Consider the following 26,902-nt stretch of genomic DNA (forward strand, 5'->3'; position numbering starts at 1 on the left):
AGGCATTGCCAAAGACCGAAATTACAGGATCTTGGTTAGCAGAGGAATTGCTGGATTGTATAGCTACTCTCAATCGCAATGGATTTTCTGATCGAGGACTTGTGTCGGATAATCATCCTTCCAATATAAAAGCATTTGAATTAATGAGAAAGAAATACCCTGGAAATGATGACTTCTCTTTTCATCATCCATCCTGCGGCAAGAAAACGTATCTATTTTTCGATACTATACATCTTGTAAAAAACATACGAAACAATTTACTCGTTAGCCAATGAATTTGTTTCTCCTCCATTCTCATTTACTATTGATTCTTTAACTATATCATTGCCTGGTGAATTCGTTGCATGAAGCGATCTTCACAAAATCGGGGAATATGATGATTTTTTACAAGAATTTGATAATTGGCTTATAAAATGGAATACATATAAACTCCAGAACTGTTGCCTGTCAAAGCAAACCTTCAAATCTCTGATTGAAACCCTGCAGTCGCAGTCACTGCTTACGTGCTTATGCAAGATTTGTTAGCAGAGGGGTATGTGATTCCCAGAAAATTCCAAAGCGATCCGATTGAAAGAAGGTTCTCGCGGTATAGGAAAATGAGTGGGGGGAGGGGGAGATTTCTGGTAGGTTTAACAGAAGATACCAATTCTGAAAAGATAATTCTTCTCCGTTCCATCCCAAAAATTGAGGTAAATTACTGGGAGCATGATATTGGTGTTTCAAGTTCAACCCATTTTGATCATTTCAAACCAAGTCATTGAAGATGTGGCTATTGAACTTACCGAATCAGTTCTATCTCCTGACAGCGAGAAGGTGTCGTATGTTGTGGCTCGGTACATTGGTAAGAAAGTCCTCGAAAAATTGTCTTGTTAAATATGATATGAGTCATTTTTTGATGAGTCCTGTGGCGCAAGTTCACGTTATTTCGACTTAGTCGATCGTGGGGGTCTGCTTGCTTCCTCAGAACCAGTCGCCAAGTTTGTTGCATCCAGTTTTTCAATCCTAGATGGTTCTGATAAATCATATGCTCTCACTCACCACCAAGTCGCAGTGAGGGAAACTGGTCAATATGTTTTGCATCGTTTTTGGGGGACCTCAAGTTTTGCATGTTGTGATCATCGAGATCGAGCTTTAAAATTGGCGAGCAAAATCATTGTGAACATATATTTTATAATAACAAGCAGAAGCTGGTAAATGACTCTGTGAGAAAAGATGCTGTGAAGGACTTTAAAAAACGACAGTCGAGCAAGACGTAGTTTGCTTACTGCAGTAATTCATTTCACTTGCTGAACTTCTATGGCTAAGCTTCATGTACGTTTTTCAGAGTAGCTCCAAATGAATGAATTTCATTTTCACGTGCTTGAATTCGTTTTACCATGCAATAAAATACTTTTACTTGCCCAATTTGGGGATTCTCGTTACATTGTCTTCTTCTGCGCTGGTGGATAAATACATTGCGACGCTGTCACGTGGCTCTTATATGGGTTGTTTCATCTGAAAGTACTAATTTTGCCTGTTATACGACTTCATTAGACTTGTATGGCTAGGCGTCTGGTATCGAAAAGTGAGATCGCAAACAATCATTGAGTCAGTCGTGATGTCTGTTTTGTAAGCGTCGGCCTCTTACATCCTGCAAGTGTAATGTGCCATATTAGGCCGTAAGTATCGTAGGCCCCGGGTCAGCACATTTGCCCAGAATCAATCACGGCCTATTTTGGAAGCTGATTACGTTGAACATCTTCCCCAGAATAAAGGCAAACTAACCTCAGTCTTAGAACCACTATCTTTGAATAAAGCATCCAAATGGCCTAAACCGAATCTATGAATGCACCGATATCTTGTAATTGCGCTTACAATTAAACATATTTTTGTAAATGAATGTTATTTTTATTCATTTTTGATCGCAGTTTTTGCGAGGGTGGCAGTTCCCATATTATAAAACCAATATATGCGGTTTTAAATCGCGCACAGCGCGAAGAAAAATTCATGCAGCATAAATCTGCCCCAAAATAATATTGTTTATGTTGATTTAAGAAATATTTATGAGCTTACTTCAATTACTTCATTTAGGCATATTTTAGAAATTCCTCCCGGACGCAGTTTTAACAGTGAAATTCCGGACATGTCCGGGAAATTCCCGACGTATAGCAACCCTAATATAGTATGGATTCGGTTGTTGAATGCGGACCACGAGCCATAACGTTTGCTCATCCCTCATGGTGTTGAGATTTAGGATTGTCATTATGCAAACGGAGAACCAATATCATCCGTATCATTAGTTACAATAAGTCCAGAATAACTGTTAAAGGGATGCACTGATACTTTATATGCGTTATCCAAGGGGGCACTGTCAAACAAGTTTGGACACCACTGCATTGCACGGAAGAAAGTGAAGAATATTAGAATTCACTGCGCGCCACTCTTTACAGCGCGACGATTGAGGCTGAAATCAGAATCCCCACGATATATAATAATCCGAGAGTATCGTAGGCCTACTCAACTCAAATATACTATACTGCAAAGACCTTCAATGGCTATTGAGATCACGACTCATTGGTGTAGAGCAAAGGTCTCAAACACGCGGCCCGCCAGAGCATTTTCTGCGGCCCGCGACGACATTTTAGATTTTTAATACTTTGACAATGCATAAGTGTCACACATATCTTTTCAGGTTATAAAGTCAAAAGTACATCTCAAATTGCCCTGAAAGACTGAAACTATTCAACAAACTTCACTATCACATCAATTGCAAACGCTACCATGCAGTGGAAGATTCACTATTTCGCCACATTTCCAATTCATGATGACAAAACCTGACCCTTAGACGATTCGTGACTGAAATTTGTGAGTTGGACTTGGACGCGACCTTTCTTAGAATTGCTCAGACTCGGGCTAACTCGATGGCAAAATGAAAATGACTCGAGTGGACTCGGAGTGACTCGGAATGCCGTGAATTTGTTAGAATCATGGACGCAACAAACTAATTGCGTATCAGGGGAATAGTAATAGATCAGAAGGTCGCAGCTTGGTATTTCGCGAACTAAGCAAGTAGATATGGCAACCATTGGCAATCTGTCAGTTACACCTTTGGTCGCTAAACCATGTTATTAAGGGCACTTACAAGTACCGAGTACCGTAGTGGTCGCTCCAATGATGTAACAACAATGGCCCGTTCTGCGTCCCGACATTTCAATCACTAGGACACATTCAATAATATATTTATATTATATTTATATTTGTTTCTGTTCCTATACTTGAAAATATTTGGCCTACTTATCAGAAGTATACCCGAATCCTGGATTGGAATTACAATGCTCTACCTAAAAATGTTTTGATATCAGATCAGTCTCTATTATTAATTCGTTAAATTCAAAATATTCATAGTAGCTGCAAAATTATAACCCGATAGCTTTTATGATGGCATCATACATTTTTCCGCCCGTATGGTGTCTATAGCTTATAATTAATATATATCAAGTACAACAACAATTCTATTCAAATAGTTATAAATGTGATGATTCTTTTCGTGCCAGGCCTGAATTTATACAAGAGTAAATCACATTTGATGATATGTGTTTACAGTCAGTCTGCTGGATCGGCTAACTTTTAATAGGACAATTCATTCTCGCCAAATAAGGCCTATTTGGCAAGACATAGAATACCCCTATAAATGCTGCGGCCCGCGGCGTCGTCAAAACTGGAAAACTGGGCCGCGATCACATTTGAGTTTGAGACCTCTGGTGTAGAGTATACAACGCTCGGCATGCAGCCTTTTGGATGATTGTTCCGTATTCATTATCCAAGTCAAGCAATTCATTAACCTTACAGACTGATCCACATTACTATTTATCTTTCACTTCTCGATTGTGAGCCAATGTTATGTTTAGAACATGGTGCTATTGAAATTACACGATTTCGCGACGACGTAGCCAACGTTGTTCTCATGATATTGCTACTCGGAGTAAAAATATAAAAATCTCAGATTCATCGGCAGTGTGTATTTTTCACATTTGCTTCGACATGTCTCATGCTATTCATTGGTTCCACATCAACAGTGACGTGCGGTGAGGTTCATGGCTGGTGAGACACTCACCTCCTTGCACACACATACCCACACAAACACACAGTAACTGCTAAAGATGCACAAAGCCGTGAATAACAACAGCATCAATAGAGAGGAGGTATAGGCGAAAGCGATTTCTCTTCACCCTGTTAGCCGTTGCAATTCTGCAATAGGCCCACATATTTCAATTTTTCCTTTAGTGAAATATTCAGGCAATACGAAAAACAAATATTTTATTTCAGTTCCTAATACAAATTTTATGTTACACTCGGCAAGAATTTTGAACGAAAAATGTGTTGACTTTGATTTTGCACATGTTTTAGGCTAATTTTGGTTTGCTGATTCCGAAAATGCTCCTGGTTTTCTTCTATCACGTGAACTGTTTGCTCTGCGACATATTCTCCACATATGCAAATTTTCGCGAATTTAGCCATATCACTTTTCCATACCATATAGAAATCTATACTTTGATCATATAATATGTCCTATAGCCAATGGGTCAATTGATTTAATATTAAAAAGGTACTGCAGTATCTGGTATCGATCTAGGCTAGGTGTGACAAACATACGGCCCACGGCCCGCACCCGACCCACCAGACGATTTCATCCGGCCTGCGAAGCAATTCTGAGTACATTGACAAATTCTTTAATTTTCCTGCACATTTGTAACAAATGTTGATATTTTTTGGAAATACATGTTAATAGGCGTCACGATAACCAGCCGATTATACGACGCTGTGGTTGCACTCCAGTTACCACTAGTAACAACAAGTCTGTGAAATTGACATCCAATTTCAAGAACGCTACAAGTGCACGCTAAGTTCAGAGTTTTGTACAAAGATGGACCAAAAAGTAGTTATCCACAGAATTAAAATGCAAATGCCGAACCTTTATATGCAGTTTACATGGGAAATATATTAGTTGCACAAATATATATTTGAAATATCTATGGTCGCTCTTCTAGATTGGAGCTTACACGTGTTAGCTAACTATTGCTCGAGTATCAAACGAGACAACCTACAGAATTATGAGTTATTTGGTAAATTAGGACTCTGAAACTCGCACTTTAGTTGTCAGGCTGAAGCAATATAGTTTATACCAACCAAATAAAGCTGTGCAAATGTTTATTTGGAGTCTATTGATTTACTTCCGACTGCTTGTGGTTTTCGAAACGTTTGATACATTAAAATCAAAATATCAGAAATGAGACAAAGTGGCGAGTGCCTAACCCGGAAACATGACGTGATGGAGAAAAACAAAAGTTATTTTTGTATCAAGCGCCCACAAGTTAGTCAAAATCAATTGTCTGATCAAAGTCAACAAAAATTGTTTTTATAAGTGTTATATATTGTCCCATGCTCGTTTAATGTCTTTTTACGAGATTGAAATGGATACTGTAGCAGCAAAACTAAATATGTCAATGACTAACATCAAACTTAAATGGTTGAAAACATCAGTCACGCTCAGAGGTGGTCAGTAACGAAGTACTTCTACTTTTTGGAAGTACTCAAGTAGTTTTTCTCCACTTCTCGTACTTACTCAAGTAGATCTGATTTTCGCTACTTCTACTTCTACTTCACAATATTTTGTGATCTACTTACTTACTTTTCGATATTCCCAGTTTGTCAAGTAGAAGTAGTTTAATCCCCCGATACGAAAGATAGCCTGAGGAATTTCGAGGCTGCTTTCACGGATTACCAACATTTACTGTTCATAAAAGTCAAGTAACGCCCAAAAATTTTGTTGCGCTTCGCGCACAGTAGTTATGGAGTGGCAAAATGTTTTCACGAAAGTATATCAGTGAATATAATTAAGGTACCGGATTGCTTGGTTCCGCTCACACCGCATTGTCGCCCATATCAAATATTTCATCACAGTAAATATGGCCCATCATAACGTTTGAAACTACCATTTCGCAATCTAGAAATTACCTATCATATCGTAATCTAGCAGCCCATGACGTGTCCTGCTAATCTGGAAAATCCGACTTTTTTAATGTTACACACCCGTTTTAGCAGATGACATTTGAAGCTGTATGGACAAAAGACATGAAATATATTTTCCGCTTTTTAGATGTGGTATATGTATTTCACTTTCTATTCCGCGTATCATACTTTGAGTTCTAATCACTTTCAGTTCTTTTGTCTGCAGAACATATACATGTTGAAGCGTAAAAGCAAGTGTAGTAATGTATGTATTTTCCGAAAATAAAGCTACACTAAATATAAATTTTACGACCCCCAATATTTGTGATTATCATATACTAATCGCGCAAAGTGTTGAAACCGTATCCGATACAACTTCTCCATATTGCCCTTCGCTTAAACTTGGAGTAGGGCGCCGTGCAATGGTATTCTCTAAAACGGGCTCTTCTGGTAAACAAAGCGTTAGTATCGAATATTCATATCAATACTATAATTTGCATCCCATGATAGGAAAGAATGCATCAATACGAATCAAGCTCTCTGCACCTTCCGCATATAGATCCATTTGCAGCATGATAGTGCATGTGAACGAATTAGGACTCTTTTCAAGACTACTTACTTACTTGAGTAGATTTAAAGTCAGTAAATTCTACTGTTACTTCAAGTAGTTTTAGGTGGCTTATGGAAAAAGTAATTGTACTTGTACTTGAGTAGATTTTTTCGCCACTACTTCTACTTCAACTTGAGCAGCTTTCTTGACTACTTTGACCACCTCTGGTCACGCTATGGAAAATAGGGGTTAGATTCATGATTTGGAATGCATATTACCTTGGCACAACCTTCGCAAATATATGAAGGAATAAAACCTAAACGGTTAGCTGATTGAGTTGCCTACCTGTTTGTTATAACATTAGATTTCTTTACAAGCAGGTTATCTAGGCTACTCCTCGCCATCTGATCCGCGTAAGCGGTGCCTTACAGAAGCCCAGAATAATGCCGGGCTACAAGTCGACAGATATTGAATTACAATGTAGGATATCAGCCTGGTGTAGATGACCATGGCAGTCAAAAACAGCAAAAATGTCACAAGCAACAACAAAAAAACGAAGGCGATCTAAGTAGCTATCACATACCACAATTTAATGTAGGTATGGATGGAAAATACATTACAGTTAGATTGCTGATTACAAATTGTCCGTTGCAACTCCACAATTATTTTCATACAACACTGTCGGTTTCCGAAATCGATAGCGCGTGTCACTGTGCTGCGATTATCCAATTGATAGCAAATAGTGAGTGAGGCGGATTCGTCTGTACCCAACCTGGCTATTGGTTTTCTGCGCTGTCATTGAACGTAATAAAATAGAATTTCATATTCATTATCACATTTGAGGGGGTTCATGTGCTCTGACGCTATTAGCGCACGTCACTTCTGTTACGTTCTTGATCTTGTTTGAACAATAACTCAATACGACGAGGTTGCAATACGAAATCAGTATATTATCAGCAGAATAACTTTAATACAGGCGACACGACCCAGAGTGCAGTTAAACGAAAGACCACGAGACAACAGAACACAAGGTATAAATACGAAGCTCGACACACGAAGAAATAATGATTGGCGGTAATTACTAATCCTAGACAAATAAGAAGCAAACGATACCAACGTAAAAAGCATGAACATAACAACTTCAGATCAACGGTGAAGTAAAACTTCTCCGAGCTGAGAAATATTACAGATAGCAATAAAAGATAATTTGAAATTATGACAAAATATGTTGTAGTTGTAAAATAATAAAGATCGCACAGAAAGGTTTAAAGCAGTGATTCTGAATTTGGGGGCCGTGAAAGCATCTAAAGTGGGCGTGAAATCGCAGTTAACTGGGAGATTTTTCGCGCTAGGCTCGATTTACCTCCAGCTCATGCTGTTCACTCTAATTATTGTCCGACTTTAATGCTTGAGAATTCTCTCATCAATAGCCATACCCATTAATGCCATCAAACTATCCGTTTGGATAGCTAGCATTCTGATGTATATCTTTAATATTTTGTGATATCACGATAAGGGGGGTGCGAAATTTTTCACTATTAAAAAGGGGGGCGTGTTTTAAAAAATTTGAGAACCACTGGTTTAAAGCATCCCATCTATATTGGTGACTTTCAGGTGCGAATTCACAAAAGCTAGATTGCAGCAAAGTCGATGTCCATAGCTACAAATCCGGTAACGAAAGTGGAGGAGTTTTTGAAATTTTTGTTTCTGGACAACCCATCGACGTATTTTGCGATCTTAGTACGGACGGTGGAGGCTGGACAGTGAGTAAATAACTCTTCACTCTGCACTTTTGTCTAAGTCAGGGGTGGGCAAACTACGGCCCGCGGGCCGCATGCGGCCCTCTTCACCGTCCTGTGCGGCCCGCGAGAGTCTAAAGAATTTTATTAAAAATATTGATAAAATGCGTACTATAATTGAATTATTGTAGGATCTTGATTTATACTTTTTCTTATTACATTTCACCATGATAAGTGTATGGAAGAGGTTCTCCAAACTGGGGGGTGCATCCCCCTATGAGGTGACGTAAAAGCATCTGAAGGGAGGCGCAACGCTGAGCTCGACTGAAAAAATTATTCGCGCGTAGCGCGATTTCCATTCCATTCATAATTATTGCTTTGTATTTAGTCGGAATTTCATATTTCAAAATCTCTCATCCACAGTAGTCATCTTCAATACCATCAAACTATCCGTTAGGCTTGCTAACATCCTAGTTGCGTTTTGTGATATGACGATAACTGGGGCGCGAAATTTATTGCCATTAGGGGGGAGGACTGTCTTGAAAAGTTTGAGAACAACTGTTCTAAGGTAAATATTTCCTAAATCATTTTATGTTTAATTTCTTGTGTGACAACCCGATCTCAAGGTCCACGCAGTCTGAAGGGTTGCAACTGCTAAACATCACAGAAATCCTAAGCGAAGTTGATATAATTCGGATCACGAGTGTGATTTCAGATTGACCACTCCAATTTTATTTATTTCAGTGATGTGCTCATAAAAAACTATTCTTAGGTATAGATTCGTTCTCTGTATGCGTAGAATAAGGCTATCTATATTTTATCTACACACAGTAGAAGCGTGTTTGTATCTGTCAGCATTTTGTGTCCTGGAACTGAACGAAAAGTGAAATTAATACATCTATGAACAGATCGCTGCTCACAGATTTAAATTTCAATCCTGTTCTAAGAATTGGGACAACCGTCTTTCATCTCTATAGTTTTGACAAATTGGTTATTGAGGTCGACCAGCCTATGAAATCTCGCCACTGTTTCTGACGCGGGTACGTTATCATCAAAGAGATGTTTGGATTGTTTTAAATAAGCATATATATTATCTTCATGTCCTCACTATATAATCAAATACCAATATTGCGTTTTGGTTTATAATCCAAATTTTATATAGTGCGGCCCGCGAATGGATTCAGATGTTGAATGCGGCCCGCCAGCACAAAAGTTTGCCCACCCCTGCACTAAGTTATACCTATCGATTGTTTGTCTTCCATAACACTCGTCGACAAAATGCCACTTAACTTTTTAAACGAGAACGTGAGTATGTCAATTTTAATTCATCTCTCACACTGATCGCGAATCTGCCTTCACTTTTCTTCTATCACATCAAATTTTCAAATTTTCTGCGGTAAATGCGCGAAACTAGTCTTGTAAAACAAATTGTCCCTATTCCCTATCCACGCCTTCTTGTCCGTGACGCACATGACCTTGCAGGCGGGAAGCGTCACTCTCGTTTTCACCAATCATAACAATAGTAATTTCTGACACGTCATATATTAGTTTCAGACAGGTTCAAAGCATGCCGCATTGGTGAGCTAAGAATGTTCGCTACCTAGAAAATGGTGGGAGAATTGGCAGCTGTGCACCTGGAAGAATAATTCGGACTGAAATATAATCTTTCACGATTACAAACATATAAGCACTTTTTAGTATCCCCTCCTGATGCAGTTTAAACACGCAAATTCCAGAGATGCCTGGAAAAATGCGAACGTATGACAGCCATAAAATAGAGGGGTGTCTGAAAGCGGATGTGTACTGTGATCACAGTATGTGAAGGTGCATGGACTGTGAGTACACACTGTTATGAAACACCTTCTTATTATATTATGAACTTCCCGGTTAGAAGGGAATATGTCAATAAAGTATAGGTGTAGCAGTTTTTGTAAACTCATTTGATATGACCGATCAAGAATGTCCGACGAAATCGCAGAAATTATATTCATATTAATGCTTTTCCTAATTACCGAGATGATGATGCCTCTTCCCTGGCTATTTTGTAGGTATTTCAGCGGCGCATGGACGGCAGTGTCGATTTTTTTCGAAATCATTCTGAATACGTCAACGGATTTGGGAATACTAATGAAGAGCATTGGCTAGGTGAAAAAGTTGATATACTTTTGGTGACTCATAATTAAAATTTCAGTGGTGGGAATGAAAGTGAAATGTCAAAGTCACGGATTCTACATACACCATTTGGTCACATATTGATACCGCAATTTCAGGATTGAACCTTTTGTACAAAATACTGCAAACTGCCGAGACATTCCAATTACGAATCGACATGGAGGATTGGGATGGAGTGAAGAAGTTTGCTGAATATTCGTAAGTGCAATACATTTACTGTATTATTCCAGGGCTGTGGAGTCGGAGTCTGTGGAGTTGGAGTCAATTTTCGCTTGATGGAGTCGGAGTCAGACTCGTGGAAAAAAACTGACTGGAGCCGGTGTAGTCATTTAAGTCTTGTTTTCAATGTTACCTAATTCGGTTCGTTCCTTACGGACGACTAAGAAAAAGGTCATCAACATTTAAGGGGGTAAGGTACTCCCAGATCATCAAAATTTTTCATAATTTTTTTATTGCAGAATTACAAAGTATGAGACTAGCTCTTTCCAAAAATGTAATCATCTTGCATGATTTCAATCTATAAGTAGATTAAAAGTCCATTTAAAATCTCTCATTTTCGTAAAAATTCCAGACCCACACCCCCCATATTTTTAACCAGCTCAAAATTGTCACTAAAGACCATATCCTTATAATTTAAACAGTTATTGAAAAGAGCCATAGCTGTAATCACTCAAGCATGAATATCATAACATTCTCTGGCAGCCAAAGCAGTTGTAAAGCACTCACAAGACACTGTTATTAGCTATCCTGTTGTCGGTGGCTGATTTTTGAATTATTTTACTTATCAATATAATATTGTGAGAAAACTGATAGTTAGTTGTGATTTTACAATGGGTGGGACAAAGATAACAACAAAACAGGCATTTGACCAGAGAAGGAGAAAATATTATGATAAAGTCATTCGAGAAAAGTTTGGAACTTTTATCTGCTTTGAAGTCTGATGGTGGTGGATGGAATTCAGAGGAAACCTTTATCCTAGCAATTCATGCATGATGCAGTTATTCAATGTATTGTGACTTGCCCTGACTGTGGTTCGACAGGCATGGGCTATTGGCATAATATCCAGCAAGGCTTTGCCACAGAGATTAGCATCGGAGTGTCGTGCTGCAAGAAAGAAACTTTTCGTCGGTTCACCTCATCAAAAGAGATGTTGAACAGGAAGGTAAAAAGCATTTTCATCACCAGATCAACACCAAAGTGGAGCCAATATTATCATAATCCCATCGTAAATGGTGCATCAGATGCACAGGAAGCCTCGAGGAAGTGTGGGCAATACTGATGCCGAACAGCTCAACTCCAGAAACACCGATGCACAGCAATTCTGATGAAAAGAGGTGCTTTTATTTGAAGGCAAAACTTGAAGATGCTACGATCCAATCCGCAAGTATCCGCTGACATCCAAAATGTATCAAACGGTCAACCCCGACTTCAAGGACCTTGCAAGTATTGAGTAAAGTGCATGACTTTGCAAATGCAGAATGCTAAGGGTTATGCAACTCTAATTAGTATTGGAGTGTCATGATGAAATTGATGCTAAAAACTCTATGTTTGAAAGATCACGGAGGAAATATGGGTGTAGTTTCTTCACTCACACCACCTGCAATCGGTATTTTGACAATGTCGCAGTATTCTTGATATGCTGTTTCATCTTTACAACATCTAACTGATGTCCAATTCAAGGTTTGTAAATTTTTCGAATCTGGTATAGCAGTTTTGAGTAAAAACTCATCAAATCACTCATACTTTTTATGACTGATTTTGCATTTAGGCACATTCAATTGTCTTCAAATTTGGCTATGTACTGATTAAAGCATGCCTGTACCATTTAAAAGCAACAGATTTCAAATACCTGCTCTACTTTTTCAATAAAATATTTTTCAATTTTCAAAGTTGATTTTCTCCTATTTCTAGTTTTTGTTAATATTGTGTCACGGGGACAGGGAATTTTGATATCAGAAGACCTTCAATCCTGATCAAACTTGGCTCAGTACAAGCAGTAGGACTGTTCTACCTGCTGAAACTATTGTTTCTTCTATAAAAGTTTTAGTGTACTTACTTTGCTACTTATGATCTGAATTTTATGAAAAAAAATCGAAAATTCGGCACCGTACCAGTACCAAACACATATTTCGTAAAATTTTTCGAGAAATCGGAAGTTTCAAGCGTTTCAGCAGGTGCTTAGAGGCCTCAGGACACTTTATGAAGCATTGTTTAGGATCTCTCGGCATCCATCGAAGAGACAGGCGTTTCCCCGTGCTAACCGTCCGCTTCGCCAATCTCCCCCCCCAATTCGGGCCCAAGGAATTATTGTAAAATGCTAAAAATTTTACAGTGTATGAAGTTGAGTCTAAATAGTTTACCTGCCAATTTTTGAGAATCCAGGATTGGTTGTTCATGAAATATCGCAATTTGAAAATTTTGTGAGTCTAGCAGTACCTTACCCCCTTAAGTTGCCCGCGCAATGGTTCGAAAATCTCATGTTGCCTGAAAAGGTTGGCCACCCCGGACATAGATAGAAGTGGACATTATTTGCAAATTACGATTCAGATGCATGGAGGAAGAAAGAAGCAATATGCATATTCGCGATGCAGTCACAAATTGATGCAATTTTCAGAATTATACCATGATATTGTGACAGAGCAAATATATCGTCTGGTTGTAAAATTGATGTAATTATAACCAAACGCTCCTTCCCACTTAACAAAATTAAAAATATTTGTAGTGTAGCATAGCTGCTTTGGTCGAAAAAAGTGTATGTAGACTAGACATGCTATTGACTACTTCCTAAATTCCGTTTATGACCAATGTCTATTTGTAGTGAGAGTGTGTGCGCTTGTAATCACTACGATGTGTAATGAGAAAATTAGTAAGACGCATCTCTGTAATAGTTGCTGACTCATACATAACAGAAACACTTCGATTGTTTTATCTACATTTTAATCATATAGGATGGGCTATAAGTCGTTTTTGAATGACACATACATATTAGGTTATCAGAGAGTCCATGTTATAAAAACTGATAAGATATGAAAAAGGGAAGGATATTTAGAAAGGCAATCTTACATGCATAGTGAATGATTCGAGCTGTGCCGCAATGAAACAATTTTGTATGCTATCCTTAATCATATGTTTGCATATGTTTAAAGGTTGAATGATAGTCATTTAACCGTCACTGTAGTATATAATTTTCGAAGTAAATTGGTAATACTCTTGGGGTCGGGGTTGGAGTCGGAGTCGGAGTCGGTAGGTTTGTAGACTCAGGAGTCGGAGTCGGTACATTGAAAGACTCAGGAGTCGGAGTCGGAGCCGGTTAATTGGAAATGTGTGGAGTCGGAGTTGGAGTGGGTAGCAAAATTTACCGACTCCACTGCCCTGATTATTACACTCACTTGTTATCTCGGTTTACTTTTTCAATGTGGTCGTTTAAAAATTACTTGTGACAACTGCAGGGTTGATCATGATCACTGATCAGTAGCAAAGTATTTATACTTTTTGGGAGTACTATTGTAGGTTGTTCGTACTAGCACTACTGACTCGATTAGTTATGAATTTAAAACTCTATATTTACCTCACTTGCTGTCATCATCACACCACCCCTTTTACAACTTGTATTATGTCAAGTAGAAAGTAGGATATGGACGGATTTGCATCCAATATATGAGAGAAATTCGCATGAAAAACTTTTGATGTGGCCCACCTATCACGGTATCAGAATATAATTTTTGAAATGATTATTTCTGCTGCTAAATATGGTTTGGATGCAAAGATGATTATTGCAACTTCGCATGCCTTTCTGGCAATTCATTAATAAAACCTTCCCCATCTATTTCTTAAAACTACGCACTTCTGTGCTGAACGTCGCATTTTCTAGATTTAGCCTACTTCTTTCATTTTTAACTCAGATTGAAAATCGTGACTCCTACCTTACATCAGTTCTTCTACTTGCATTCAGTTAGTATGAACGACTATAAAAAAATACTGATTGCTAATAGGATTTGACCTATTAACCCTTTTAATGGGGGGGGGGGTCACTGGTGACCCAAGTTCCAGTTCATCTCTCAATTTGTCCAAAGATATATGCCGTAGCGGTCTGCTTTTGGTTTCTATGGAAAGCCTGCCATCTTATGATTTATATGATACCTAATTTGAAGGTAAAGGGCATGAAAATTTTCGAATACCGACGATCTTACATGAAGAGTTCGACTGAAAATACCCTTGCCTAAAATTTCCAGATATTTTCCGAGTGAAAAATATAGTCCGAAATTCTGCCAGAACATAAGAAGTCGACTTGTACGGTATTCTGTGCGATTTATCACCATTTGGAACATCAAACCTTGTTCTGGGGAGTTTTCTGAGGGGGTTTGTAAATTGTGGTCACGCTTCGGTGATTTTCAAGAACATAGCCAAGTTCAAGTCCAAGTTCAAGACGGAAAATGAGTCATAAACTGGTTTACTATGCTTACAAATAGTGGGATATGACAAGAGAAAGTATACCACGTTGTTTCATGCCATTAACTGGGTGGTAGGGGTCCGATTCGGTATTGATCTTGAACTTGACCATTATGACCACTCACTGACCACGCCCATATGTAATTTTTGCATGTATTAGCGATTTTTCGATATCTGGCGAGCCGCGCGGTTTACGGTCATGGTTGACGGCTTGTTTGAAACCAGGCAACGGTGGCTACGCACTGAGACATCATTTTTGACTCTCTGACTATAGAAATTAAACATGGAACGGCAACGACCGATTTTGCAGCTTCGTTCCGCTTCGCTGAGGCTGGAGTGGAGAATTGTTTTGCGTAAGCGACTGTAGGATTTCTGGCAATCCAAAAGCTATCTTCCCGAGCGCAGAAATTATTGAATCTGGTCTTGATCGAAAGTTACTGTTGCACCAATTCCGAAAATATAAATTAAAATATTGATCAGGCTCTGATCCACCTAGAATCTGTCCTCCAAGTCTGAAATATCGGCATTGTTCAGAACAATCGGGTAACCGCAACACAATGGCCATAACAATTACCCGTTGCGACTCTCCGATTGTTCGAACAATGCCGATATTTCAGACTTTGAGGACAGATTCTAGGAGGATTAGTGCCGGATCAATATTTTAATTTATATTTTCAGAATCGGTGCAACAGTAGCTTTCGATCAAGACCAGATTTTATAATTTCTGCGCTCGGGAAGATAGCTTTTGGATTGCCAGCAATCCTACAGTCGCTTACGCAAAACAATTCTCCACTCCAGCCTCGGCGAAGCGAAACGAAGCTGGAAAATCGGTCGTTGCCGTTCCATGTTTAATTTCTATACTCTGACGCTATCCTGGGGGTCTGTCGGGAAAAAATGAGAGAGAGAGATTATTCAGAAAAAAGGTTTATATATTTAGTCGTATAAAGAATCCCTAGACATGACATGGGGTGTCGATCGAGGGTGGAAACGGTAGACGGCTATACTCCGGCCACTTTTAAACAGGAACAGCTCATATTAAGGTCTTGGTGAGGTCACGGTATGAATTTGAAAAGCGATGGTCAGTTCTGCAAAATCTGACCCCCCATTAAAAGGGTTAAGGGTGTTGTGTAATGGCTGAATTCGAAGCTGTTATCTGACCACAGTCAATCATGACATTGTGGTGAAGAGGTCAACTGGTCACCATTGTGCGATTTTCAAATATAACGTGGAACATGTTGAGAATTCTTTTGTTTCAAACCCCAAGATGTGTGACTCCCGGTCACATCGGCGCATATATTGGTAAATTATGCGACTGAGATCAATGGCAGGTAGCACACCCGTAAACGTGGCAAGCCGATGGAAAATTTGGAGCTATGGATACGTAACAGCTGTATCAGGATACAGGAGTCTGGGATACGAAACGTACAAAAGCTTAGCCATATGTGCTTGATATTTCTAACAATAATCTTTTCATTTCCAAAATTAGGCCCCGGTTACTTGGAATATATACCCAATTCTCGGAAATAGAAAAAAATTGAATTTGTTGGAAGGAATTAATCTCAATTGATTTCGTTAAGGCGGTTTGATATCGGCGCGCCTGAAAATGATTTCCCGTTGAACATCTCTGGATACTCTGGAACTGCGGGCGATTCGTTAGCTGTTCAAAACGGACATAAATTTACCACAAAGGATCATGACGTAGATGCTTCGATCCGGAATTGCGCGATTGCTTTCAAGGGAGCATGGTGGTACGAAAAGTGCCACGCTTCCAATTTAAACGGGATCTACTACGAAGGGGGACCACACGCTTCATATGCTGATGGCGTGAACTGGTATCATTGGAAGGGGGTCAACTACTCACTCAAATTTGTTGAAATGAAAATCAAGCCGATAGTGTAAAGACATCAACCGAGAACGTTAACAGCAGGGGTGTTGGACTCAAGTTGCCGGACCAGTCATCTGATTCGAAAATATTAGTTCACTAGTATACTTTATTTTCTATTATCAAGCATTTATAGATATTTATAATAGTATATTACCATTGTATCTCAGTTACCAGACTTTTTTTCTAGCCTTGATTGGAGTAAGTTGGCATATTTTTTGCGCCCATTGCTTTAGTCGTAATCTGGCGTTTGTCATGCATTTGCGGTGTGAGGAATACAAGAGATTCGACGGCAAACGTGGACTTATTAATTTGGTTTGGTTAGGGTTAGCAAATTTTGGTCTCTTGAAATAAGGACACTAGGGTTGTTCAAAATTTGGGAAATGTTTGGAATTCTGCGTGTCCATCGCTTATTCTGTAGATTATTGTTAAAAAAAACAATAATGGGCTTGAAAGAAGCTCGCAGGAAAGCCGGTAATATTTGTCTAAATGCGTTTGAAAGTAGCCGTCGGCGAGTGGGCGGGGAATCGATGAAGTGGGCGGGCAAAGAGAAGCCATGAATCCTGATTGGTTGAAGCCGGTAATAATAAGCTAATGATTGGCTGAAAGACCGACTTTGTGAACACTGCTGGTAACGATTTTTGCATGCTGTTGTGCAGTCGTTTCTGTTGGTGGCATTACTGACATGATATATTTCCTTTGTTAATGTTGTCATCAAGAGTCCATAGTACAACATCGCAACCGCCTAAGTCAATATCTGTAGTGATATGAGCCATACTGAGAGACTACTCGCTACAGCGATGGCACATGCTGGATGCGGATACTTATTATTATTATTGTGGGGTTCGTTGAATAAAGCTGAGCTTGTGCTTTTGTTAATAAACGCCGCTGTAAATAAGCAGATATCTTGACATGGTGGCAGCGGTGGGATTCGAACCCACGCCATCGAAATGACTGGTGCCTCAATATCTACCTGCAGAAAGTGCTATGTATTGTACAGGTGCTCTCGCTAGTTGAGATACGAATAAACTAGATGCATGCATCTTGCTACCTTCAACCTTTCCAAAAGTTACTGACAGTGAGTGAAACTCAAAAATTTACCATCAGGAGTCAACATCTCAGTAGTACTTGTTATGACTGGTCGACGTCTCACCCATAAACGAACGCATATTACACTTTTTATTCACAATTGAATGAAGGCGAAAAGCACTATTTACAAAAGACATTAAAAAAGTACGTTGCAGATCAGTGTTGCATTGGCAGGCACAAGTTGCAGATTACAGGCTTTTGATTAGAGTTGACTTCCTGCTGTCTCCAACTGTCTTCCTATGCTGTTCCACAGCTTGAAGCAGACTGTCTCTTTGTTGTTCATTGTCAGTCAAGATTGCAGCATAGTCTGTGCTTAGCTTTACACCTCGTTCTGCGGCATCATTAACGACTTTGACAGAACTGATGTAGGAGCTCATTCTGGTGTAGGAATCTGATAAGTGCCAAACATCAACCGGTTGAGCTAGCCACGCCCCACAGCATTCAAAAACATCAAATATGTACCACGACTGTGGCCCAATAAAATCAGACAAAGTAGTGTCCTTGTTGATGTGTACAGTTGCATTCAACGAGGGCGGGCCTCTCCTGAAACTTGAAGTTCGCTCTACCTGCAGGAGCGTCTTTGCCATATTTTCTCGGGTTTCATTGCTTTCACTCGGCGAAAACAAGGCATACAGCGGTTTCCTCCACGATATACCAGTCATGCTTTAAAAGCTTTTGTGAAGCAGCTTTGGAAACTTGTTCATCATGTTCCTTGTAACTTAACATGTCCTGGATGAATCTCAAGTCATTACCGGCTGCATCACAACCGATGCTGGAAGGAACCCAGCCCAGGCAGAGATATAAAAGAGAACTAAAAATAAATTGAAGCGATGCAGCAGTTCCACTTCTTCAGATTTGTAATGTAACTGATCAGCCCACATGAACATCTTCTGAGCATACAGAATTGTGCCCATCCACCTTGCATGGTGTGTTGCACCAGGTTTGTGATGATGTATATCTCCATCTGCACCGAGAAGAGCAAGAGCATTAGTCACACATTGTTTGTAGTCATCCCGTGTGAAGAAATCTTTTCTGGCGAGTAGTAGATTGAAGTTCTCAACTGTCATTGCTGCTCGATCTTTAAAGCATATAGGAATAGTCAAAGCATATAGGAATAGTCAGAGTCTTGAATTGCTGTTTTCTGTCAAGACTGCTCCAGCTCTTCTTATGGTGGGCAAACCATGTGTTCTCTGGTCCGGTTGTTGCTTTTCCAAATAAACATTTCCAGACGTCTTTGACTACTAGCTCATACACATGGTGCCGACACGCATGGTAAAAAACCTTCTTTCCTAGAAGGTCCTCAAGGATCTTCGCTGCACCCTTCTTCCAGCCGCTGTTGCTTGCTGTGGTGTCAAAAACCAAAGCTGTTACAGCATTTTGTATATCCCACTTTTTAACTATGTCGAAAGTAGTTTCAGCTTGTGTCTGACCTGCCGCATTTTGTATCTTCTGAATTCCAAGTAGTTTTCCTTCCGAGTATTGAGGTTGACAAGATAGAACAATTGACAAAGCTTCATATCGATTTCCTAATCTATCCTCTGAGCTTGCCATCCCAATGAATGGCAACATGCTGTGTTCTATTTTCGGCAAATTTTTCCAAGATGTCCTGAGATATTTCCAGGCGATTTGTTTCCCTGGCTCTCTTCGTTGAAGATCTTGACAGGGAGAACATGGCTATATCTCCTCCACAAGCCTTAATAAATGCTCCCATCAGCATCGTTGCATCGTTGTCAGTTACTTGCAATCGATCCAGAGCTTGGGACACATGCGTATTTTTCATAATATTTTTAGGTGCCATCAGTTTAATGGATTGGGTCGAGGTGCCAAGTCCAACATCAGCATCATAGTCAGAACTTGAACTCAATCTGTCACCCTCTTTTGAAGATGACGATGATGCTAAAACAACATAGTCACAACTTGAGTCGTGTGAAACGTTTTCAACAGTTTGATCTGCAATGGCTGCTGTTTTCTATTTGAGGTCTTTAGCCAGAATTTTGTCTCTTCCCAACATTATTGACTGGCGAGATTGCCGTTGATCTTCATAAAATGCAATGTCTTTAAGATTTCTTTCGTGTGATAGATAAGTGTCATTTTTTATTGTTGTTATGGCATCTCTACTTCCAATATCCAACAGCTTGTCCAAATTATCAGTGAATTTTCTCCTCTTACCCTTGGGATCACTTTCCTGTTTCGAATTCTTCTTCAGATCACGCCATCTTTCGTGCAGGTTTTGAAGTGATCGCACCACATGTGATTTCTGCATTGTCGCAATTCTCCCCATTTTCCACACTGTCATTACATCATCTACCACCACAATACATAGTTCATGAGTAGGGGTTGACTGAGGACAATGCTCTTTCAGATGCAGCAAGTAACTCATTACTTCTCGTATAGTAGGTAATCTCGAGCCACAGATGTAATCGCAAGTATATCCGACCAAGTACTGCTCAGATTTGGATCTTGTTCTTCGCTGCGGCATGTGTGCAATCTTTCGCCGTTTTGCCTCTGCCAAGACTGGACTATTGTTGCTCCAAAGCATAAACTACTGCTATCGACTCTGAAGCATTCAAATAACACGTGTTACAGTACTACTAATGCCTCATCAACCCACAACGCGCTTGTACAGAACCACAGCCGCTACTAACAGACTCTACCTCAGCAAAACGGACTTTCAATTTAGTAAAGCGAAGCTCCCGAATCCGAGTCAGCTGTTGCAGTAATCAGTGAAGCTTAGCCGATTACCCAATCAAGAACCGTGGTTTTGTGATTGCCCGCCTCTGCTGTCGGTTGCCCGCCCACTCTTCAACACCGACTTTCAAACGCATTTAGACAAATGTTAGCGGCTTTCCTGGGAGCTTCTTTCAAGCCCATTATTGTTTTTTAACAATAATCTACAGAATAAGCGATGGACACGCAGAATTCCAAACATTTTCGAAATTTTGAACAACCCTAAAGGACACCTATCATGAATTCTGAAAGCTCCAGCACCAGAGAGGAAAACTGGTGATTATGCAAATTTTGCGACTGATAGAACTGTGTAGACTATATTTTACTAGACTCTTGATTTACCAGATTTTGTACGGAGCTCCGACGTCAGCTGGAGTCACATTTATCATAACATTTCAATCCTTTTCATAGAAAAAGAGGTCATTTAGGCGTTCGCCGGGACACTTTCAATTTATTGTTAAAAGAGGACAAACCCTCTTAAAAGAGGACGCATAGTAACCCTAAGTTACTTATTATTAAGTTTCGATTCGATTTGTTGTGTCTGTGTAACTTTTGAGCAGGAATTGATACAGACGTGCGACCACAGATATTTGTAATATACTTTTTTGTAACCAATATATTGACCATGTATACTGCATATAGCGGTTTAGCATTGATGTGATGCATTGATGCGCTTCTGTGAACAAATACTTTTTCGTCATTTTTCCCAAAAAACTCTGAACTCTGTGTGCATTTCTTAGGCTTTCCGAAATTGGGTGTCAAGGTCACCAACTTGTCCCTAAGGGTAACTAGAGTGATGTCACGACACCACGATCGGCTGGTTATAATATCGCGAAAAAAAAATTGTATTCATGCCCAAAGGGTCGAAAAGAGTGATACACGAAAACTGAACATAACTCAGAATTATATCGCGGACACAAAACGTACGTACCTAGGTGCATACCTTCTTACGCTTCTCTTTGCATGTATAATTATGCTTATAATGTTTTACTCGGTTTATACCGCGGTAAGAGTCTGAGGTAGGTTCTGGTTTCGTGTGTCGGAGGTGTAAATTCACCCCCTCACAGCAGGGTGACCCACACTCATTTCGCAAAGAGTGTAGGTAGAACATGAATACGCTCGGCATTTGCTGTCTCGAGGGATTATTTCATGGAAGTATTACCAACAAAAAATCTGAACATTTGGAACAAATTTATGCTGGATAATCTAAATATTTTTCGAACTACTCAGAATTGTTTTGTGGACCGTATATGAAACCGTCTGGCGGGCCGGATGCGGGCCGCGAGCCGTATGTTTGACACCCCTGGTATACAATGTGGTCATTCCATCGCATTCAATGATTTAAATTCGAGCATTAAACCCATATTGTGTAGATATTTTCCGTGTACATTTACAGTGTCGTGGTTCAATCCCCTTCTATGTCTTTAGTAGGCTATCCATAAGACCTGCTTCTGTGTTATGAGAATGGAAGTGTAATTTTAAAAATGTGTTGTTTGTACGAATCTTTTTACCAATCTTTTGGTATGTGTAATATGAATATCATATCGCGTGCTAATATAATTATGAGATCAGAATCGAAGGTATTTTCTCTTTCGGGGTCATCAAGCAGGTTTTGATCTTTTATTTATAACTGCAAACACACTGTAAATCCAAAAGGTGGAAATTTTCTCCATGTCTATGTCGTTCCCGTTTTCCCCCATACGGTGTAATAGTGGAATAGTGAAATAAATATCCCATCCAATTGACTGGAAAGGCTTTCTGCCCTAATCCTTCTACATCCAGTTGTTGCATATCGTCGCGTTACGCAATATGGAAGAATGGAAATGCTTTTGAAAGTAAAGAAATATGCTATTGCCGGCATATTTTTCAGCTTTTTCCATCACACGAACATGCTGCCTTTCTGAAAATAGTTGGTCTAGCACAGGGGTTCTCAAAGGGTGGGCCATGGCCCACTGGTGGGCCACAGAGCATTTTGAGGTGGGCCACAGAGCTATTTAGAAAATTTCAGAATTAATGTAAGTTTTTAGTTATATTTCTTATGTTATTCGCTAAAAATATATTCGTATTATCTAATTATACGTAGGCTACATCAAGCTTTTCATCCGACCCTGATTAGACGTCAGCATGTACAAATCGAAAACGTTAGGGAGAAACGGTGGCTTTTTCTACTGGCCACGACAACCTACGGCTGACAGCAACTAAAATAATTTCAAGCGTATAATAACTGGTAGATAATGCTGAAGTGACCAAGTATTCCAGCATGGTCATATGTCGTATGCCGTTGAAAGGGGCATGCAATCAGCTCGCAATGAAATGCAATTGATCTACAGATTTACTGTACTTCGGCAGGCCGTATTATTGTAAGCTAAAAATAGACATAATTGGAAATTATCAGCAACTTCTGGCGGAGGTATACTGCACGAGCGCAACGAATCTTAATGGATCGATGATTTATCGGAGCGCATTAATCTTTGAAGTCGGTTTAAAATGTCCGGCCTGGAAATCATTTTACATAATGAAAAAGTCACAGGAATTGATTGTATCATTGGATTGAATATTCTGACATCGCAACTTAAGTTGTTCACATACAAAGTAAATCATCCATATTGAAAAATCTTTCTTCACTTCTCTGTAGTACCCCATTCACCAATGAGTTGTTCGATGCTGGCCCAGAATGATTATAATATTCCCCACAATAGTATCACTGAAGTCCCAACCACACAGTGCGGGGGTCTAATCATTGTGTTTCGCGATGCGAATGAAGCAGCGGACGAAAATAATCTACTTATGAGTTTTATCTTATGATCTAATACCTGCCGCACTCACATCCCCAATTGGGGGAGCTCAAAGGGGCCCAAGATTATTTCGTTGGTCGTTTGTTGGAGGATAGTTATTCAACTTGAAAATTTCGAGATTTAAATATCATCAGTCAGAGAAAAATGCACATATTTTAGAGAAATAGGCATATCGGCGGGGTCCATGACCACGCATCAACAGATTATGATTCTGAGATATCAGGTGGGCCACAGCACATTTTTAAACCGGGAAATGGGCCACGGCAAAGAAAGGGCTGAGAACCCCTGGTCTAGCATCATCGATTTGTGGCTGAACTTATTCAAAGACTCAAAAATTATGATGGCAGTTCTATTGGTGGCACCACATTTACCAGTTCCTTATCAGATGGAACAGTATCTTTTTCGTCAATTAACGCGAGTCCATTATGATCGCTATTATGGCAACATCTTGGTATTCTTCACACCGGAATTTGTGAGCTGTACACTAGTCAGTTTGATCTGATATGAGAGAATGAAGGTGAGACTGCGTTTAATATTCTTGGATATTAAATATCCAATGAACTGCGATCAGAAGGGCAAGTGCTTCATCAAAACTGTCAACGTTTAAGGAATGATGAGTCCATCCAAGTACAGGTAGCCTACCGTTGGAATTGTTAAGCATGGTTGAATACGGAGCGATGAAAACCTGAAAGAGATATTAGTACGAACTTACAGACTTCTGATTATTATGAGATCGATATAGGTCAGGGGTTCCAAACGTGGGCGATATCGCCCCCAGGGGGCGATTTGGCGGTCTAGGGGGGAGAAAATGACGAAGGGGCCGACGGGGGGCGAAAATAGCGAAGGGGGCAATAGGGGGCCATGACGCGTCAAAACTGCTGACCTTTTTTTTTAGTCAATCCACGGGAATTTAGTTACAAAAGTGTCAAATTAGACATCGAGCCGAAAAGTTGACCTTATATTTTTTTTTCAGTTAACCCGTCGGTGATTACAGTTTGTATGCCCAATTTTCGGTACACAAAATTTGGGGGGCGATGATCGGTGTCGAGCTTGAAAAGGGGGCGATGGGTCGAAGAAGCTTGGGAACCACTGATATAGGTGTATCAGATTGGACAGCAACACAAACATTGTAGCAATTTAATAAACCAGTACTGCTGGGCAATATCTTGGAAAAAGTAGGTAAATAAAAGATGCTGGGTATTTGGTATTCGCGAAATCACCAATCATAAGAGGTCGTCAGTAACAGAATACTTATCATTTTTGGAGTACTCAAGTAAGTTTTGAATAATTGCACTGGCTATTGATGTATATGTTTTAGAGCACTCCCACATTAAACAAAGCGTCTTTGCAGTAAAACTACGTAGTTTCCTTCATTCAGGATTTTGAAGAGTTTCGTGGACTTGGAGGTACAGAACTTCAATATACAATCAGGTGGCATATTCATATTAAAATGAACCCGAATAATTTCGGCACCCACTCGTCCGGGGTAATAGTCCGCAACGACTAGAAAATTGGAAATAACATTGTGTATCAACAATGGTGTCTGTATTTTGTAAAGTAAATGTAATGCTGTAATATGGTTAAGTGAAATTGGGAAGTGAAATGATATTTAAAAAGCATCCCGACACAAGTCATTCTGATTTGATTTTGTAAGCTCCATTCGACTACTGCAGGTATGCGACGTCTCTATAAAATCAACTTTGAAACTTCTTATTCGAGTACTTTTCATACTTATCATTTTCTATTGCTTACAATACTTTGGGCATATTTAGAGAAATCGCTACTTCTACTTGTAACTGAGTAGAGATTTATAGTGTACTTCTGCCTGAGTAGTAGGGATTCTCTATAAGTTGAACACCTCTGCGCATGTTCCTCTAAGATCGACTCGAAAAAAATCTTTACAAGTATCATTTTGTGACATTATAATGGGACGGTCCATACGCACGGCACCAGCTCTCAGTAGTTGACTACTGTTGGTTTGCTCGGTCCGTCAATTTGTATTTTCCAGGAATAAGAGCTATCAAAGTATTTGCAATCGTTACAGATTGTGATAGCATACGGTGTATATTTGCGAACAACTTATCTGACCAATATGTAGAGAATTGTCACATCCTTCTCCAAATATTGTCGGTTTATCAACGCCTCAATATACCACTCCATTATATGAATTCGACGCAGGTCATCACCCGTTACTGATAACTGTTTCCTATTGCCCAATATTTAATAAGAATTGGTCTAAATTCAACAGAGCTTGCAATAAGAATAAAATATAACTAAATACGAGACCACTAAATTTAGGACTTGTACACATTAAAGGAACTCATTGCATACCATCCTACAAAAAACATCTGATTACAAATATGCCATGTCAATCCACATGTCTAATGATATATGACCTATAATTCAACAAAGTGACACTGTCAACCCTTTACTTTCGAACTGTTCAAAAATGTTGCATTCCGCAAAAATATCACGCAGCTGTTATTTTAGTCTCATTTGACTGAAATGGTTACCGGAAAATTGGCAATGCCACAGAAAAAGTCCCACCAAAAACAATCCTTGAATAATCTTGGAGACTTTCTGCAACTTTATCATAATCTGATCTTGATTGTAACGGCACTGTATTATTGTCTTTTTCAAAATAGCAAATCTAATTGGGGTTTCAGCCTCCATCAATATCGTAATGTACATAAAATATAAAGACAAATATGAATTTTATTCTCCTCTTGGTCCTTGAACCCCCAAAATCAGCGTCGAATTTTACATTGTGACGAAGTTTGGCATGGTGACACAACAATGCTGTCTGGCTTTTTCTTCTTAGTTACACTGATGGGAGGTTAAAAAATAACGACATGCAACAAAGTGATTAATAATACCGGGAAATGCACATCATTAATTTTGTGCCTAAGATTTCGAAGACACCCCCTCTTTCAGCTCTTTCGGTTAACCTGATCACTTGGGCTACGAATTTTCAAATATTTGACATTAATATATGATACAACCAATAGTATTGAAGAAATTAATTTTCCTGGTGGAAACATTTTTCGCGCTCTGTGCGACTGGAAGAAAAGGAACCCAGATACCATTTATTAACAATTATACTCGCGGTTTTGGTGAATAGATAGTAAGTCTTCGGGTTGTTTTGCTTCTACAATTTGAAACTTGGTATATATCTCGAAAAATTAGTGATGGCACAGAACACCACACGGGCTCACTGCTCTGTGAAGATCCCAGTAACCAATTTAACATCAGTATATGGTCCTTGGCGACACTCCACCCGAATGCGGCCGTGTGTTATGGAATCGAAGTATACGGCGGATTAACAGCAAAAACGTTGAGCACCCCTGGATTTGACTTCCTATACGGAATCAGTGCGTTACGTGATCAGGAGTGTACGAGTTTCTTAGTAAACGTTAAAAGGGTGTACCATGACGGAGAAGGTTGATGAGCACTGATCTAGGGTACTTATCGAAAATTGTATACGTAATTGGCGCCTTATAAACGCGTTTAC

General features: G+C 39.5%; 1 protein-coding gene across 1 annotated transcript; it reads left to right on the top strand.

The window, feature by feature from the left end:
• The first annotated feature begins 705 nt into the window (after positions 1-705).
• Positions 706-17,092, top strand: LOC145439998 (fibrinogen C domain-containing protein 1-B-like). The gene is made up of 5 exons (XM_080317662.1): positions 706-841; positions 8,153-8,301; positions 10,326-10,422; positions 10,548-10,647; positions 16,476-17,092. The coding sequence occupies exons 1-5, from the start codon at positions 706-708 to the stop codon at positions 16,795-16,797; spliced, it is 804 nt and encodes a 267-aa protein (XP_080173788.1). The 3' UTR covers positions 16,798-17,092.
• Positions 17,093-26,902: the final 9,810 nt, after the last annotated feature.

Source organism: Botryllus schlosseri, chromosome 5 (genome assembly GCF_051294905.1).
Source record: "Botryllus schlosseri isolate E-star chromosome 5, Bs_hap1, whole genome shotgun sequence".
Classification (NCBI taxonomy): Eukaryota; Metazoa; Chordata; class Ascidiacea; order Stolidobranchia; family Styelidae; genus Botryllus; species Botryllus schlosseri.

Bases quoted from the DNA above. Each gene is read 5' to 3' on its own strand.
- LOC145439998 (XM_080317662.1), top strand. From the start codon at position 706: ATGATATTGGTGTTTCAAGTTCAACCCATTTTGATCATTTCAAACCAA. The intron at 842-8,152 runs GTAAGAAAGTCC...GGTGACTTTCAG, and splicing joins TGTTGTGGCTCGGTACATTG to GTGCGAATTCACAAAAGCTA. The intron at 10,423-10,547 runs GTGAAAAAGTTG...CCGCAATTTCAG, and splicing joins TAATGAAGAGCATTGGCTAG to GATTGAACCTTTTGTACAAA.